The sequence below is a fragment of the Pundamilia nyererei genome, unplaced genomic scaffold (assembly GCF_000239375.1).
Source record: "Pundamilia nyererei isolate P.nyererei 1_Seehausen unplaced genomic scaffold, PunNye1.0 scaffold00087, whole genome shotgun sequence".
Taxonomy (NCBI): Eukaryota; Metazoa; Chordata; class Actinopteri; order Cichliformes; family Cichlidae; genus Pundamilia; species Pundamilia nyererei.
In genome coordinates this window covers 1,503,977-1,521,700 of record NW_005187488.1, presented here as the reverse complement: position 1 = coordinate 1,521,700, position 17,724 = coordinate 1,503,977, and the positions used below count along the sequence as shown (strand labels likewise).

Below are 17,724 nucleotides of genomic sequence, written 5' to 3'. Positions count from 1 at the left end.
TTCCACATAAAGTCTAAATATTTACCTGGGTGCTTTAAGTGCATATGATCTAAACCTCTTACACTTTTTTTTTTTGAAGGCTAATATTGACAGAAGTAATGTTAAGCAACGGGCTGAAAAGAAACATGAAAGACTCAAAAGTGACTAAAATCTGACCTGTGAATTACAGCCTGTCTCAATTACAGAAACTAACAAATGCAGCTGTTTCCCCCACATGTCTACAGCTACATTAAGACTTTTTAACAGTACATTAAATGATTTTGATGCACGCTCAATCATCCAGGTAAGGAAAACCTAAAAAAGCTGGACACGTTTTCTCAGACTGAAAAGAGATGAACAGAATCTACTTATTTGGGTTCTACTTTAAATGAAACTAATTAAACTTGACATGGAACCAAAGAGCAGTGTGAAAATAGACTCTTTCCAAGAGCTCGAGTTTATGCACGTTGCTCAAATATATTCATTACGGCGAAAAGAAAACCAAAAGTGTGACCCATCTTAAACACACAACGCAGTTTGTTTCATAAGCATTTCCAGTTTTTAGCTTGAGCTAGAACTGTTAAGTTAGCCATTTTACAGTCAATGCTTTTTTAAACATGTGAAAAAGCCTGAAAGGTTGAGTCAGACAATAAAGCACGCTCTTAATACTGAATTTGCACTGCATGATCCAAATGTGTAGACCGGGGCTAGAGATGTTCGGTTTGAGACCCGGCAAAACTGAGTTTAAGACATTTTAATATTTTAGCTTTAGCCAGAAAATGAGAGAAGTTTAAATGCATTAGTAACATAATTCAATCTAAGCACACTCTTCATCAATCCTGTTTAAGTGGTTCAGCTATTTCAACAAATGATCTATGTTCATGTATGAGAATTAGCAGTTGAGGGAGCTAATGTACGGTAATGCAATCTAATGGATCCAATACAGAGAAAAAAACAGTTTAGGATTTCAATTGTTGTGAGCTGAAGAAGGAAGAACAGTGCACAGAGTCCTGGGAGGACTTGAGACGGGGTCTGGGTGCTAGGGAAGAGTTATCAGATGACTGGGGAAAGTTCAGCAGTAGTGCCAAGAAGGTGTTCGGTGTGTCCTCTGGACAGAGCAAAGAGGACAAAGAAACTTGGCTGTGGAATGAGGGAGTACAAGAAAGTGTTCAAAGAAAGAGGTTGACAGAGAATAAGTGGGATAGGCAGGATGTTTAAGAAAGTAGACAGAAGTACTGGGAAGCGAGGTGTACAGGAACGAGAGGTGGTAAAGACAAGGAAAAAGTTTATAGTGAGTTGTATGTGAGGCTGGATACTGAAGGAGTGTTCATAGCTGCACCGTGCTGTTCTCTTCAAGGAATTACCATTCCACTGCTTTGATAGCACTTTAAAGCATATACCTAAGGTTAGAGCATTTAATATTAATTCAGTGCCAACTGAGTCATGTGTGATTCAGCGAATTTCAGTTATTTACCCACATTAAGGCCTGTTTATCTTTGGCTCAGCTCTTTTGTGTTGGCGCAACCTGACAGGAGTCCATCCACTCGCCTTACATATAAAATGTTATAACGCAAGTTAAATCATCGGTCAAGTAGAAGTTAACACCAAGATAAAAGTAGCGAGGTAGTGGCTGGATTTCATCTTTACTTTTTGCGGATGATGTCATTCTGTTTGCTTCAACAGGTGGTGACCTCCAGCTTGCACCGGAGCAGTTTGTGGTCAAGTATGAGATGTCGAGAATGAGATTCAGCACCTCCAAGTCCGAGATGATGGTTCTCAGCTGGAAAAGGGTGGCGTGCCCTCTCCTGGTCAGGGGAATGTTTCTACCCCAGGTGGAGGGGTTTAAGTATCGGGGTCTTTTTCATGAGTGAGGGGAGAGTGAAGTGTGAGCCACAGAAAGGAGTTTCCTTTAGAATCAGTGTCCTGGACTGTGTTAAACTTGATTTGGACTTCTTTGGGAAATCTGATTTATGATGAAACCTGAAGTCACTCTTGACCCTACACCACAACCCTCCACGCCATTCACACCGTTGTGAGCTGCATCAGTCTGATGTGTTGCATTTCTCAGGAGGTGCACATCATAGGTTATAGCATAAGGTTCAAATGAATTCACAATTACATTGTAAATTACATCATAGATTTGCCTTCGAAGCATGAGTCACGCATTAGAAATAGGGTGAGGAGGTCTGTCCGTCAAAAGGCGCCAGTTGAGGTGGTTTGGGCATCTGACTAGGATGCCTCCTGGACGATTCCTAGGCATGTATTTCAAGTATTTCCTGCTGGAAACAGGTCCTGGGAAAGACCTAGCACTCTGAAGATATTATCTCTCTCAGCTGGCTTGGGAACAACTTTGTATCCCCCTGGATGAGCTGGAAGACGTGGCCGGGCGAGGAAAGTCTGCCTGAGCTGCTTCCTGCATGACCTGATCCCACATATGCGGCAAAAGAAATATGGATGGATAATTTTAAAAGGGGCATGTCTAGTTAGCTTTTCCTCAAAAAATATATATTTTGTTAAAAGCGATTTTCAAATAGCTAACAGGGTTTATCAAATACTGTATTTGCCAATTTTAAAACCTTTATCCACTTGTGAAAGATTTCCTTTCAACATTAGTTTACTGTATCTGCCGCACTAAGACTGCTGAAACATGTAATGCATCCATTTTTAATGCAGGTTTTAGTAAGTGGCATGCATGTGCAGAGACTGTTGTAGAAAGAAACCAACACTCAGCATGTGGAGGCTGCAGGAGATTATTTGTGTGGTGAGGCAGTCGCAAATCCTCCACAGTCAGCACTTGGAAGCAAAGTGGAGGCGGGGGTGCAGACACTGTAGTGATCATGTTGTGCATCGTGGCTGATGTGTCGCTGTATTAACTCATATCTTTAAAGTAAATCAACTGCAAGGAAATCCCAGTGCAGATTGTGCTCAGTTTTCCAGAACAGTGTGTGAAAGCAGAAGAGTTGTAACCCAGGTCTTACCTCAGCCAGCGCTCAAATTTCTATTACAAACATTGATTTCAACAACCTTCCTGTTGCATCATGCATTAAAAAGGCCATGTTTAAAGTTTTGCTTTTCCCAGCCATCAGTCTGACGCAATTTGGTAGTATACACAGCCTGGGGTCGTGTTTCTACGCCTCATTTTATTTTAAAATGTCCAACTGACAAACTCAGTTTACAAACTCAATGAGATGAGTCACATACAGAGGGAGTCAGATACACGTCACAGGAAGAATGAAGCTAGAATGATATATAATAATTTTTAAAAAGTGTGAAAGAGGAGGTAGTGCAAACCACAGAGGGCTGATCCCAATCACGGACGACCAACAGCTCACTGAAAGGTCAAAGTTCAATGCCGCAAAGACAAAGTGTGCATTTCAATCTCAACGTGAAGTTCAAGGGTGAGACTCCCTAAAAGGAATCAAAGAGGGGGGCGTGATTACGATTGTGAAATAGTCAACAGGCAAAGAATATTTTTATTTTAACCTGCAACAAGAGGCCATCTATCCTGTTTAAAGCTGATTTTTTAAGATTTTTGTAGCATCCCTTAACATAACAATTGGAATCACGTGTACCATGTTTATAAAGCTCTACATACTAAAACCTGTAAAGCGGGAATGGAACCTCGCGAGAAATGCCACAGTTGTGGAGGGCAGCACCAATAAGCTGAAATAATTCTACTCAGTAGAAGTTTTCTCTCCTTATTAGCTTATTGATGCCGTTCTCCACAACAGTCCCAGTGTCAGTTAAGTGTAACATTTCCCATTTAAAAAAACAAAACAAAGTTTAATAGTCTAAACCTGCAGTTCTCAAAATCACTGATGACAAATTTTACGTCACTTAAACTAAAGTGGACCCAACGAGGCTCACAGACGTGTAAACTATAACAACTATTACAGGGGAGAAAATAAAGGATCCTCCCCGATAATTCTAACACTGACTCAGCTAATTTGCTAATGTGGACTGACTAAGCCATTTCTCCATGCTCTCTGTTTACATTCCTAATAAGGTGACCTACGCAGCAGCAGGGGCAGAAGGAAGCATGTGTTGCACCCCGAGAGAATGGAGTGAGTTAGCTTAGGGTCACCAACCAGCAGATGTTCTGTAAGAAACCGTGACTTCAGAGTTTCATTTCCAAGGAGAGAAGTAACAGAATGCTGCCACAACACTTGCCCCGTTATTTTTTGTAGGAAGTTCATTTCCTTGATTGCTTTGCAATTTAACAGTTAACTCGTTGTGGTTTGGTTACAACCACTAAAAAAAAAAAAAAAATCTCTGTAAGCCCCTGTGAAGAAAACCCATAATCTCACTGCTGACCATCAGAGGAGTGACTATGTGCAACTACTCGCGCATTAAGATGACATAAGGAAGTAATTATTAACTTCTATTTCTGCAGCTTAAGGAGAAAAGGAAATGAGCTACTGGGCATAGAAAAAAAAACCTCAAGAACAAGACTGAACATTAAACAGCTGCAGGGGTCGTGCTGAGGTTAGGTTTACCTTAAGAAGCAAAGTCAGACAACATTTGGAACAATCTCTGTTCGGGGAAAGCGGGGAAAGATAACATCAAGCCAAAATGTCACACAAACAGCCTAAGCACAAAGGCGACAAACTCACCTTATACAGGAAGTCCATCAAATGACATTACAGGCGTTTTTGCGATGTGAACCTCAGAGACAGTTTTGGTTTTCCTGTATCAAGGTAGTGCTGGCTCCTTTCCTAGAAGGCAACGCGTTTCCATTTCAGTTTGCCTCAGTCACGTGACCAGGGCAGATCTTCACGGCAGGAAGACGACAACCACTGACATTAGTTTCAAAATGTCAGCACATAAAATCCAGAGTGGAGTAACTGACCACTCCTTGACCACACACACACAGACACACACACACCGCTCAGGAGTTAATCATTTACCCAGAATTTTTTTTATCTTTGTGCTACCAACTGGCAAATCTCTCAATAGAAATTATGGATCACAGGCTCAGTTGACTGCCATAAACCTACTAAGTACAAACACAATAAAGACATGCAGAGTGCTGTAAATGAACACAGGAGCTCTGCCCTTTGCACCATGTTCTTCATAGCAACTAATGCCTTTGGTATTATAGACAAACTGAATATCTGTGCATCTAAAAGGCACTGTATTAGGAATTTACTGCTTCTAAATAAACAGCATTTTACCTTTTTTTGCTTTGTCAGGAACAGAAAGTTTATTTAGTTATTATCATTATTATTATTTAGTTATGATTTTGATCAAGGGAATAATCTGATCCTGAAGTGCTGATTAGATGTGAGCTGTGCAGGATGTAAGATAAACAGTCATACGCAAAGCTATGCATCCATCTATCCACAGCGGGGTGTAATATTAGTCAGATGACTTCATTTAAATGCTTAAATGAAGCAGCAGCAGCACAAACATTGAGAGGTCCAGTTCACTGACTGGCAAAGGTTGCCCAAGTCGGCATGCCTGTCAATCGAAGCAGCAACATGCCTAAATTTAAGCCTTAGTAGCATAACTCAAGAAAGAGTTGGATATAAGTAAATAAATAAAAAATCCACCCATTACAGTTGTAGAACTATTACCTCCAATCTCAAGGCCACACCTGGAAATGGGTGCAGTTCAATGAGTTGGTGCTCCAAGTATCTCAGTGTCTTGTTAATGTGCAAGCAGGAGACTAACAGATTAGTGCAGCATCTGCAGTGATGTGGATGCTGAATCAGTCTGTTGGGGTGGAGAGAGCCGAGTGTAAAAGTGAAACTGTCGATTTTTACCGATAAATCGACAGCTTTACTTTTGTGTTTTGATGTACGTTCCTACCCTCACCTATTGCCTCGAGCTGAGGGGAATGATTAAAAGAATGAGGCTGCAGAAACAAGCAGCGGAAATGATCTTCCTCTAAGGGCTGTCTGGGCCCTTAGAGACTCAGTCATTCAGGGGGAGCTCAGAGTAGAGCCGCTACTCCTCCACATCGAATGGAGCCAGCTGTGGTGACTGGACACCTCCTAGGTGAGGGGAAACAAGCACGTCCTGCAGGGAGGAGGCCCCTAGGCAAACCAAGGACATACAGTAGACATTGCATCTCTTAGCTGGCTTGGGAACACCTTGGAATATATATCTCTCTATATCTGTATCGAATTTCATCTAAATGCTTCTAATTCTCTGCGTTAACTAGTGAGATTCGACTTCGAAGTGTGTATGCCTGGTGATTCAACCTTTGTCTAGTTCCCGAGTAGTTGCAACATTTGAAATGAAGTCCAAAGCTAGGCTCAAGGTGGGATTTCCTCGATTGGATCTGCCGCGAAAAACTGAAAACAACGGCAGAAGACGAACGTGTACTCTCAGTCAGTAGTGGCCTTCACGACTGGTTATTCAGAAATAAATGTTTTCCCATTTCTACCTAGCTGCACATATAATTCACAGTAAAGTTATCAAAAATATGGCTTGTCATTCTGGGAAAGATAGAGCTCCTGGGAAAGGTGGGTAAATCAGTTAATAAAACCGCAATCCTGATATTTCCTGGTATGAAATTGAATGTATGCCTGGAATTTACAAACCATAGTCATAAACGGATCAGCTCTAGCAATATGAGAGTATTCACGGCTGGATTGTGATTATTTTCTGCTGCAGCAAGATAATCACGAGAGGACCTTGTTGAGAACCTCTGTGGAGGAATTCTGCTTTCTTTGGCCACTGACCAGCTGCCCTCAGGCCTTTGCCAGCCATGTTTATCAACTCGTGCTCCACCAGCAGCCTCGCAATCAACTCTCATTATGTGCCAATATTGTTTTCACTGTTTTCAACAACGTCAACTTCAAGAAAAGAGGAAGGAAACAGATTTAACTGTGTGCCTGCTGATATTTTCCAGTGCTGTAATAAGAGGGCGATTTCAACAGGAGCTGCTCTCTGAGTGTTCCTGAACATTTTTATGTTGTAGTCAGAGCTGCTGTATGTTGGCAGAGAACTGGATGTTACTAGATCTGCACTGGAGGGAACATCACTGTCCAAAATACACACTCCAATGCCAGAGAGGGCAGAGGAAGCTGATGCAGCATAAATCCAGCACAAGGAGAACTGATAGGAAAAGACCAAACTAAGGAAAGACTAAGTCCTGCCAATGTGTTTAGTTTAATGTGGTTTTAAATCAGAGCCACTATCTCATATCCTTTATCATGCAGCCAGTGATGGTGTAGCCTGACCTGATAGGGCAGGCTGAAGCTTTTGTGCATGTGGGCGTGCGTACTTACTCCGTGAATAACCGAAGCCACGGCGTCCGTAACCTGGCTGGGAGCATCGGGGTTGCTCATGGCTCTGCAGTAGAGTCGTTGCTGGAGAGGCGCTGGAAAGCTGGTTTAGACTGGTGTGGCTTTAGCCCTTCTCTTTCTCACTGGGACTCAGACAGCTTTTGGGCAGCATAACCTGGAGCCAGATGCAGATCAGGGAGTTCGATCACATGATGACAGATTTAAAACTTCAAGGTGAACAAGAGTGCAAAAGCCACCAAATACAAATCTAGAAAGAATAAGGACGAAGATATCTTTGAGATTTAAACGAAAATTGTCGGCGTTACACTTTTTTTCAAGGTCAGACAGTGAACTGTCCTAGTCAATTAACCCCGGGGGGGTGGGTAGGGAGGCACTTTTGTTTCTTCAGACTTAAACTGGTCACTTTTATGATGAAGAAAAATGTAATGCATTATATTTGAGCCATAAAAAGGCAACAACTTCAGAGAACTACATTACATCTTTCTTTTCCTTTTAATTTGATTCTTGCCTTGAAGCCCTGCAGAGCTTCCCAACTACCATTCAAGGTCGTTGACCAATTCAGCTCGATAAGATAAGAGCCAGATAACATTAATGCTACTATGAAGAGGAGCCTTTGATAAGCGGCAGCACGTGCCTCAGCCAACCTCCGTCACTCCAGAGTCTCCGTCACGTATGGTACACATGTAATCATAGGTAGAGATTGTGTAAAATGTTATTGAAGGGGCTTTCGGTACAATACGTAGAAAATTAATTGTCTCTCATATTAGATTTTCTTTTTCATTATTAAATCAAAAGTTGTGAAATGGTGTGGTTCTGACTTCTGAGTGCACCCTGGATGTCCTTGGCTGTTGATGAAAGCAAGAATTTGAAGATGCCATCTTAAGCACCTGGGAAAAATAAAAATAAAAATAAAAAATTCTCCCAATTAAACTTTAACTTACAGAACTGAATAAATGGGGGGGGGTTACATTTTACTGTAAAATGTAACCATATTGTCAGGCTAAAAAGATCAACCGAAACTTTAGCCAAATTAAGCAAACTGGTTACTTTTGTATATATCAGATACCCAAAGAGTCCTTAAACAATATTAAAGCAGCAGGGGGCCCTCTGTGGGTTCATGTTCTGCCAAAGCTGGCTTTCTGACAGCATCTATCAAAGAAATGATAAGCCTCCTTGGTGCCTGAACGCAATCATATCACTGACCTTGTTTGCAGTGAGCGATTTCATAGAGGTTTCTCTGAAGTACAATCAATGATATAAATTTTAATTTAAGAGGCAGACTTGAACTTTTGTTTGGACATGGATTTAGCAAAGATAGTACTTCACTGCACCAAATGTTAATTACATGCATAGTTTGAGATAATCCCATCCGTGCGGCAGTGGTAATAAAAGAGTCCGCCTGAGTTTGAGCTTTGGGCGTGCATGAAAATTACTTTCTCAGTAAACCTAGACCCCACCACAGTGGAGGAGGCAGAGCTGGCTACACAGGGATAAAGTTACCAAACCCTGGGATTCTGGGCGAAAACTATGGGAACCAGCTCATCCACCTAAGGGCACGTCTGTAATCATACCTTTAGGATAACAATAATGATCAGAAAAGGAAAACAATAATGACTGCAGTTGCCTTTTCGAGCAGGTAGGTTAAGAAACAACATGGTCCTCTGTCTGACATCAGGTACACTTAGAGGACTGAATAAAAGGAAACTGGTGGGTCCCTTGTGCAGGAACTGAAAAAGGCACTGATAAGTGCTGAGGTCAGCATGTTCCTTTTCCCACCTGGAAGAAATCCATCAGGTCTTCCAAGAGTCATCCACGAGTCTGGTACTTTGTAAAGAGTTTCTTAGATGAGGAGGATGGAATTTTTTTTCTTTATAAGCTTGAAAACTTTTCCGTGTTAGACTTAGTCACAGCCTTTAAATGTGCAAACACAAAGCTTTGGGAAATCTTTCCTTCAGGGAGGAAGTAAGTATGAAAACAGGAAGAAGGTAACAGCAACAGACAGATGCCTGTCAGTAGGAGCTGTAAACTTATAGAAAGAAATGGAACAAGTGGTTTCCAGATTTCTTTCTAGCAGCTCAAAAATAGGTCTGATCCACACATACACAAGTCCAAAGCTTCAAATGCAACCAAATTAGCTGAAATTTTAGTGCCATGTGTGTAAACTAAACAGAAGTCAAAGACGCAGAGCAAATGTTGAAATTGTAAATTTTTTGTTTTGTTGAAAGGTATACTCTTACTTTGAAACCTATTAAAGCAACAGGTTTCATAAAAGGCTAAGTTAAGGCACCACCTCTTCTTTGAACAATACTTTTGGTAACTGAGGAAACTTTTTACCAGCCAATTTTCCCGTTATTGCTTAATATAGGACTCTAGCTAATTAGCTAGTCAGGCTTCCTTTGTATTATGTGCCAAAGGTTTTATTTTGGTGAAAGGTCAGTAAGCAGCAATGAGACTGATGACACATGCAGAATGTGGTTTGGCATTACCTTGTTGGAACGAGGAAGGCCTTCCCTGAAAAAGGCTTGTTTGAATGGCACCATACACCAATCCAAACCATGCAAATATAACATTAATGGACCCTTTACAGATATGCAAGGTAAACACACCACGTGCATTAACTAACCGCCATACTATAATGGATGCCGACCTTTCACGTGAATCTAATAACCTGCATGGTGCCTCTCCTCCTTAGCTCCAATGACTAGTCAAATTCTGAATTGCTCATTTTAAAAGCGCTCTAGCCACCTGGGAGCTTGTTTGGTTTGCATGGTAGTTGGATTTGTTGATGTGCTGCATTCAACGAAAATAGCCTATGTGTTACTGAGCCTTTGCAGTTGTATCGACGGGCTTGTAGTGGTGAGCCTGGATTTATAGTAGGCCCAAAGACTTCATACTCAGAAACAATACTAAATTGCTTTAGCCTGAACTCTTTTCATCTGTATTTGTTAAAGACTCAGCCTTGTTTGAATGCCTTTTTTTGTGTAAATATAGCAAGTCTTGGTCAAAGGGCAACGTCTAAAGCTTGGCTGTGAAAAAAATAACCTGGTGCAAAAATAAAATGAATAAAATCACATTTACATTTAAATGTAATTTATAAGTAAAACATTTTCATCCATTTACGAAAAAAGAAAAAAACAAAACAAAACAAAAAAAAAACCAACTTCCACCTGACATCTAAATTTAAATGTCATTCTGCTTGACAGGTGCCCCGACTGGTAAGTGTTCAGTGTTTTATTAGCCTGTTACTGAGGACAGCTATGCATTGCACCCATAGAGATTACAGATGCAGATTGCTATATAGCCCTCTAGCTTCAGCTGATAAATGGCACTCCAGCCTTTCATCCATATAAGATAACTTTAAGAAAACAGTAAAGTTGAGCTTTCAACACCAATGAGTGACATCTTTCATGCCATCTGTGATTAAGACACTAGCCTAATCTTTTCTGAAGTGACGTACAAAGATGATTTGTTTTTCATTCTAAGCATACAGATTAATAAAAAATAAAATCAATCACAGCTAACATTTTTCACCCAGATCTACCTCTCATACTTTTTATTATACAAGCACTGTGCCAACCAGGAGATTACCGCTTGAGAATTTAACATTTACACTTTTTCTTCAGCATGTGCAGCTTGACTGTGTCCCTAAGCATATAGCAACGTAATGGAAGACCACGATTATAAGCATCCCTGCAACAGATGGTCTGCCCCCCCAGAGACTACTGATGTCAGCATCATCCAGTCAATTTGGGATTACTTACTTATTAGAGAAGTCACTGCCCCAGCCTAAAAAAACAATAGAAATTAAGACAGTTCTTCAAGATCCTCAAACAAATTAAGTACTTAATGCTTATGTCTGCCTATGGTTACCTTCAAAGGGGTCACACCCAGTGTTGACTTGAATCAGATTTTTACAGAAAACAAGCGGGTGTAGCGTGTAACATGTTATTTTATAGTTTCTAACGCGAGACTGCAATAAATCCCAAAAGCAAATACTTCCTTTGCTTTTGATTACACATCAGATTAATCTGTAAATCTCCAAAGATCTGCATCCCACTTTCAGAAGAAGACGATAACGGAGTGGGAGAGTGATGAGAGCTTGACATTTTCTCTTTATTTGGATCTCTGATGTGTACTTTGTGATGACTCATCGCTCCCAAAGTGTATGAATGCACCTGACTCTTTGGCTCTGTGGTATGTTGTAAATTTCCATTCCTGATGGAAATCCCTCTATGTTTTTAAACTTTTCTGTGAGGAAGAGTTCCCTACCACCTGATGCATATCACAGACACATTCATGGGTAAATGGGATCCTTGAAGACAGCAGGTTATAGAAAACAGAGCGCTGGATTAGGAGTCAAGAACTGATGGTTTGGCGCAAGAAAATCTCAGAAAAATAGCAAAAATCTCTTATACAGACCTACAAACTGCTTATTCTGCACCTGTGCATCTTCCACTTTGATGTCATTTGACCGTTTGTGTTAATCGCAAGCAAAAGGTTAAAAATATCCTATGTCGTGCCCTCATAAATACACGAGACAGTCAGACGACGGGACGGAGGTTATGAGCCAGAAGAAAACCCACGACAAAAGCCCACATGTGCGTTAAACCAACGTTCTGTCAAGACGCCGCGGCCGGGCCCGGCTTCGGTTGGCAGCTTGGCACGTGAGCGCCAACCGCAGTCTCCCTGCACATCTACAAATTCTATCAAAAACAAAGCATAATTAAAGAACAGTTCAATAAAATGTGCACACTGCCAATAAAAATGCCCGTGCACAGAAATAGAAGCTTGATCACAATGTCCAAACCTCAACCAATACACTGGCCTGTATTTATGAAAGCAGGACAATGACAGGGAAGAAAGAAGAAGTATGAGGTTTCATTAAAGAACAGAGCTTTTCCTTTAGCTGACAGTGCAGGTTTGAACAGACAACACCATTTTTTTCCTGAAACACCGACTGTGTTGCTAACCTATTATTATACTATTAACCTTTTATTTAAAAAAAAAAAAACATAAAAAAAAAAAAAGAACTAAAGTGGGTGAAGCGACAAACACTTTAGAAAAATCACATCGTTTTTTGATGTAGCCACAAATGGTCAAATTCTGATTTAACCACATCACTTAGAAAGCAATCCAGTCCTAAAATGTGTCCTTTGAAGGCACCAATTTAGGATTTACAACACTGGAAAAACATGTTTGTGCTACTGAAACACAAGTGGGCAACAAGAGAGCTCATTTAAAGATCATTTAAAGGGCTTTTTGTTGTTTTTTTGGGGTTTTTTTACCCTCCTTCCTCAAACTGTGTAATCTGTGGAGCATATTTTGATTTGTTTACAGCTGGCTACAGATCACTGTGGTTGAACCCTGAGTCAGCTCTAATCTCACCTCAAATGTTTCATTATCAGGAAGGATTCGACTTGACAAATAACGGATCAGGTTACTCTTTTAAGCACTAGCCCATATGAATAATGAATTAATAAACCAAATAAAAATGAATGGCAAAATCAATAATCTGTAAAAAAAAATACATACAAATGTGACAAATGCAAATAGTTGAAAACCTAGCAACTGTTAAAGAAACAGAAAAAAAAAAAAGATTATTGATTGTACCATACCTTTGTGTGCTTTACTGCAGAGAAGCCACCGCAGACATTGTAGTGCAATTCTGAACTCTGCTGTGAATACAGACCCGGGGCTGATCAGAGTGCAGGGAGAAAACAAACAGAGGGAGAGGAGACAGATAGGAAGACAAAAAAAAAAAGAAGGAGAGAGAGCGTGTTAGAGATGTGGAGTGTCTCGTCGAGCCGAATGCCCTCTCAGACCAACATGCACAGACTGATAACGCCAGCCTTCCTCCTCGGGATTACGTTTCCTCCTCCAGCCTGCTGACATGTAGCCATGTGACTCTAGGACCCATTCAGCACTGAGTCAGAGGCTGCTGCTCAGACACACACACACACACACACACACACACACATGCGCAGAAAGTGGAAATGCAGCGATCGATATCTCTCTTTACATTCTTTACAACAAACCGAACGAGGGGAGTTGGATGTTTTGACAATTTTTTGCCTTTGTGACATAGACTTGCATTTGCTTACCACTAACTGTGACCAGTTCAGCTAAAACTAAACAGTGATTTTCTGCAATTTAGTTATGCTTTTTTATTTTAGAGACCTTAAAATTTCAAATAACCCATAATTGGCACGCACCAAAAAAAGAAAACAATGATTAGACGCAAGTTAGGAAGGGTAAACATACTTTTGAGCAGCTGAAGTGTTATTTAAGAGTTATTGTAGATATATCCTCAGGCTCCAGCCTCCAGGTTATGTTTTTGTGCTTTTTCACAGACAGTGCAGAAGTGTCTTAAATATGCTAACCCTTTAGGATTCACCGCAGCAGATCATCTGTCCCCATCTAGCCCCATCCTCAGCATCTTCCCGTCACACAAACCCTCTGCATGAACCCCATAAACTACATCAATGAATCTTCTGCTGGCTTTCTTTTCTTTCACGCTGAAAGCTCCATATTCAACATCCACTATCCCTTTCTCTGCACATGCCCGACCTCGCCAAAAAGATTTTTGGTTGTGTCTCTGGGAAAACACTTGCTCTGTGATGTCAGTGAACACTTTCCTCTTGGGTTTATGGACTCAGTTGCTCGGAGGATTATCCAGAACATGCTCATGTCCCTGCTGTCATTGTCATAGATCTTCTTGTCATTTTCATGATGGCAATGCCGAAAATGCTCAACTCAAGCCTAACGGGACTTCACTAACCAGTGGGTGACGTAAGAGTAGCTCATTTTGTCTTTTATACTGTGCATGATCCTAACATGTTAAACTGAAAGGTTAAATTAATAAAAACAAAATTAGCCAATATATTTCTGGCATGTTTGCATACTGATATTAGCATGAAGCTTGTGGGGGAAAACAGTTTGGGGGATGCTAGCATGTTTACAATGGGCAACACAAAGTACAGCTAAGGCTTATGGGTAATTAGTGACCAGCAATGAGCCAATAAGCACATGGAAGTTACTAATGATGTTTTATCACTTGTTGTCCAGCTGTGTGCTGAGACACCATTGCTATCCTATATTCATTATCTGCCTGGACCCACATCCTTTATCTCACTGAAATTGTGGCAATGTTACGGCTAACTAACACTAATGTTTTGTGCATAAACAAACCAAGGTGGGAAAAACAAATGTAGGTGTACACTCTGTGTACATATTGTTTGTCTTTCCAGTCAGTTTAATATCTGATTAATGTTTTAAATGAAACATGAGGGGAATCACCAAAGCAATTACAGGTAATCGTAAAGGAAATCTGAATACAGTCCACCCAAAAATTGTTGCTGAGACCTTTACTTCAAAACCACAAATGTCAAACTCGTGAAAGTTGGAGAGGAAACATGAGGGGATTTCTAAAGTCAGTAGACGTCAACTGCTGGGGACAACGACTGCATGTCTAATCTAGCATCTGAGGGGCCATTCATAAGGGTAGGTTTCACCTGAGCTCAGCTCCAAGTTTCACAACAAACTGTCTCCTTTAAAATAAAGAAAAACTTCTCATTGTAATTAGATGATAAAAGAATTGAATGCACTTTATGACAAACTGTAAACCTTCAAGATGCACTGTAGGTAACTGTAAACTGTAAATATTAAACATAAATAAAAACATAAATTAATAAATTAAGTGTTTCTTAATTGGTCGACCCAGTAAACTGTCAAACCACACAAGAATATTTTGTGGTTCTCCAGTTTTTCTAGCATCAAAGTCACATGAGGTTTGCACACAGTGCTTCCCATGTATTTGTTCTCAAAATATCCATGACAAATCTCTTTCTCAACCTAAAAAGGGTGAAACAAAGTCATGTGACACAAACTTAACAGGTGACCAAAGATGGCAAAGAACATGACAGGGGGATTTGTGAGGGACATGAACTGGACAGATTATTTTCTTGTTATCATTTATCATCTTCTCATTTGGGCTATGAAACTTCTGCTTTTATTTCTAGCTCCCTCTGCAGGTTATTTACTACAGGTGTTTCTACTTCGCCACCCACACCTGGTTTTCAGACCCTGATGAAAACACATTGGTCTCTTTCTTTATTTTGTTTGAAAAATATATTTAAAACGTTATTTTACGCGAAGACAGAGTGCTTTAGTTGTTCCCTATGGTTATATCTGCATAACAATAATTAGTACAGAACTGTGAGAATGTGTTAAGCCACCCCTCATTTCTTTAGATTTTACTAGGCAAATGAGAAAAAGGTGCAATGATTGGATGCAGTTTTGTTCAGTTCATTTTCAGTCCAGTTCATGTATAACTGGCTAACCAACTACTTCAACCTCCCCACTTCCCTTCCTTAAGAATGGCTTTTTGACAGGCACCGTTCCACTGTGAACATTTCTAATGACGCGTCCAACTGAAGGGCCAGAAGCATCTCTCAGCTCCTGTGTCGTCTCTTCACTTTCCTGATGGAAAAAACACTGTTTTATGTCTCGAAAACTTATCTTTGGCATTTTTCATAGAATCACCTAAAGAAGTGGGAACAACTGTGACAGTGCCTGAAGATACAATTTAGATACAATTGTTTTGAATTGTATCTAAATTGACTTTTGTGTGTAGACACAACACTGATCCCTTGAGTCAGGTGCCTTTTATATGCTTGAATGAGTCATAGGTCTGTGTTAAGTGGCTTTAGAAAAAGATAAATAAATACTAAAATAAATAAATAAAATACTTCCTATACAAATAGTCAGCTACAAAGACTGAACTGAAAATGAGTAAATGAACAAGGAAAGCATGTTCATCTAAACATGTAAACAGTGGGTGCTGAAATTAATAAACAAGTATTATTTTATTTTATTTTTTCCCCTGGCCTGCCGCAGCTCTGCAGCATAGTTGGCAATGGAAAAAAAAAAAAATCCTCTCATGTTATGGAAGAATCAACACCATTACACAATTAATCCCACCTAAAGTCACAAAAGCCGCCACATTAATTGTGTTTTGCAGCGAGCAAAGAACAACCCTGTGATCTAAACAAGTTGCTTATCCATTCGCCAAATAATCAAGCACTGCATTCCACAAAAGCTTATATCAGCCTAAGGGCTAAAGAAAAACCAAACGCCAGCAGAAGTCGGAGGGTGTGTGTGTGAGAGAGGTATAGTTGTTTGTCTCCGGGGATGTAAGCTCACTGCGGAGTCACATGCATATCTTGCGGGGGGAAAAAAGCTAAAATTAAAGCCACTTCAAAGTCTGGGGCTTTCCTCAATAATAATAGCATTATCCATTGTGGCCAGCTCTAAAAAGGTGCGACTTCATACATGCGTGGACAACAGGTAGTCATTTCTTAACCGCAACCACCAAATGAGAAGCTTACATCACATCACCAACCTGCACAGAATATATGTCAAGTTAATGTTAGGTTAATATACAGAGCCAGATTTGGCCCAAAAGCTGGACTAAATAAAGAAATCTGTACTTCGGTCAAAACATGAAAGCAAACACAAAAATGACATTTGACGAGAATTCTTGCACGACAACAAGCTGCCTTAACGCAGTGTTAGTGTTAACGCATTTCGGAAAACTCCCCTCAGCTTCCTGTAATTCTTTTCTCCACTCAAGTTTAATACAAGGCAATATTCTTAGTCATAAAAACACACAAACACACTGAAGTGATGCAGCTGAGGCTGGACTTGCAAAGACTATGCATTAACAAAGAGGTTCACTACAGCAGTCAGACCCCTTGTGCTGCCTTCTAATGCAGACTGACCTCGATGAAGCTGTATACCTCTGACAGCTGCCCTGCCTGTGGATCTCTATGGCGATTTGGTACTGGTGTGTTGATAGCGTTCACTCAGTTGCCTCTGAGTGTTTTAGCCTAAAATAGCTCAGCAGTTTAGAAGTGACCCCGCCAACTCCTGAGTTTTGTAACATGCAGACATCTCTTCACAGCCCAGTGGCCACACCAGCTTCACTCAGGGTTTGGCACGGTCTAGAGACTTCAGCATGACTATGCTTGTTATGCGCACAAAGTCACTGGAAGAGCTCCAGTCTAACACAGCGAACAGCTGCTCTCAGTCAATCTATGCACATCTTATATCAAACTCCCATCAGAGGGTTCAGGCAGAAAATGGCTGTGCTTACAGCTGAAACGGCACCTGTCTTTGGAGTGACGAGAGATTTCAGAGACTGCTGAGTCCCAGCCAGTCTATCGTCCTCACCTCCAGAAAAGAAAACGCAATCATCTCTCAAGCATTCACATACTTCAGAAAGGCTTGGGGTATACGAGACACAGCGGCAGGCTAAAACAGACGCAAGTCTTCGCTCTACTTGAAGAATATCAGTGTCCACAAAACCGAAACAACCCAAGACTCAGCAAGTTAGAAAAGGCTGCAAAGACTTAATGTTTCTGCTATAAATAGGAGGCATGGAAACTGAACAATGCATTCAATCAACATGAAATAGGCCTTTTTTTTTTTT

At 40.6% G+C, this 17,724-nt stretch overlaps 1 protein-coding gene across 8 annotated transcripts in view; it reads right to left on the bottom strand.

Moving 5' to 3' along the window:
• Window positions 1-17,724, bottom strand: part of slc4a2b (solute carrier family 4 member 2b) — a 46,024-nt gene that overhangs the window by 19,207 nt on the left and 9,093 nt on the right. For 4 of the 8 annotated variants that reach the window (XM_013912336.1, XM_013912335.1, XM_013912341.1 and 1 more), the window contains 2 exons: window positions 12,851-12,930; window positions 7,218-7,389 (listed from right to left, as the gene is read on the bottom strand). In XM_013912336.1, the coding sequence (XP_013767790.1) occupies window positions 7,218-7,277 (60 nt within the window). In that variant the 5' untranslated portion in view covers window positions 7,278-7,389; window positions 12,851-12,930. Of the gene's footprint in view, window positions 1-4,592; window positions 4,743-7,217; window positions 7,390-12,850; window positions 12,931-17,014; window positions 17,070-17,724 lie in introns of those variants that run through there. The other 4 variants (XM_013912337.1, XM_013912340.1, XM_013912339.1 and 1 more) reach the window with 3 other exon arrangements.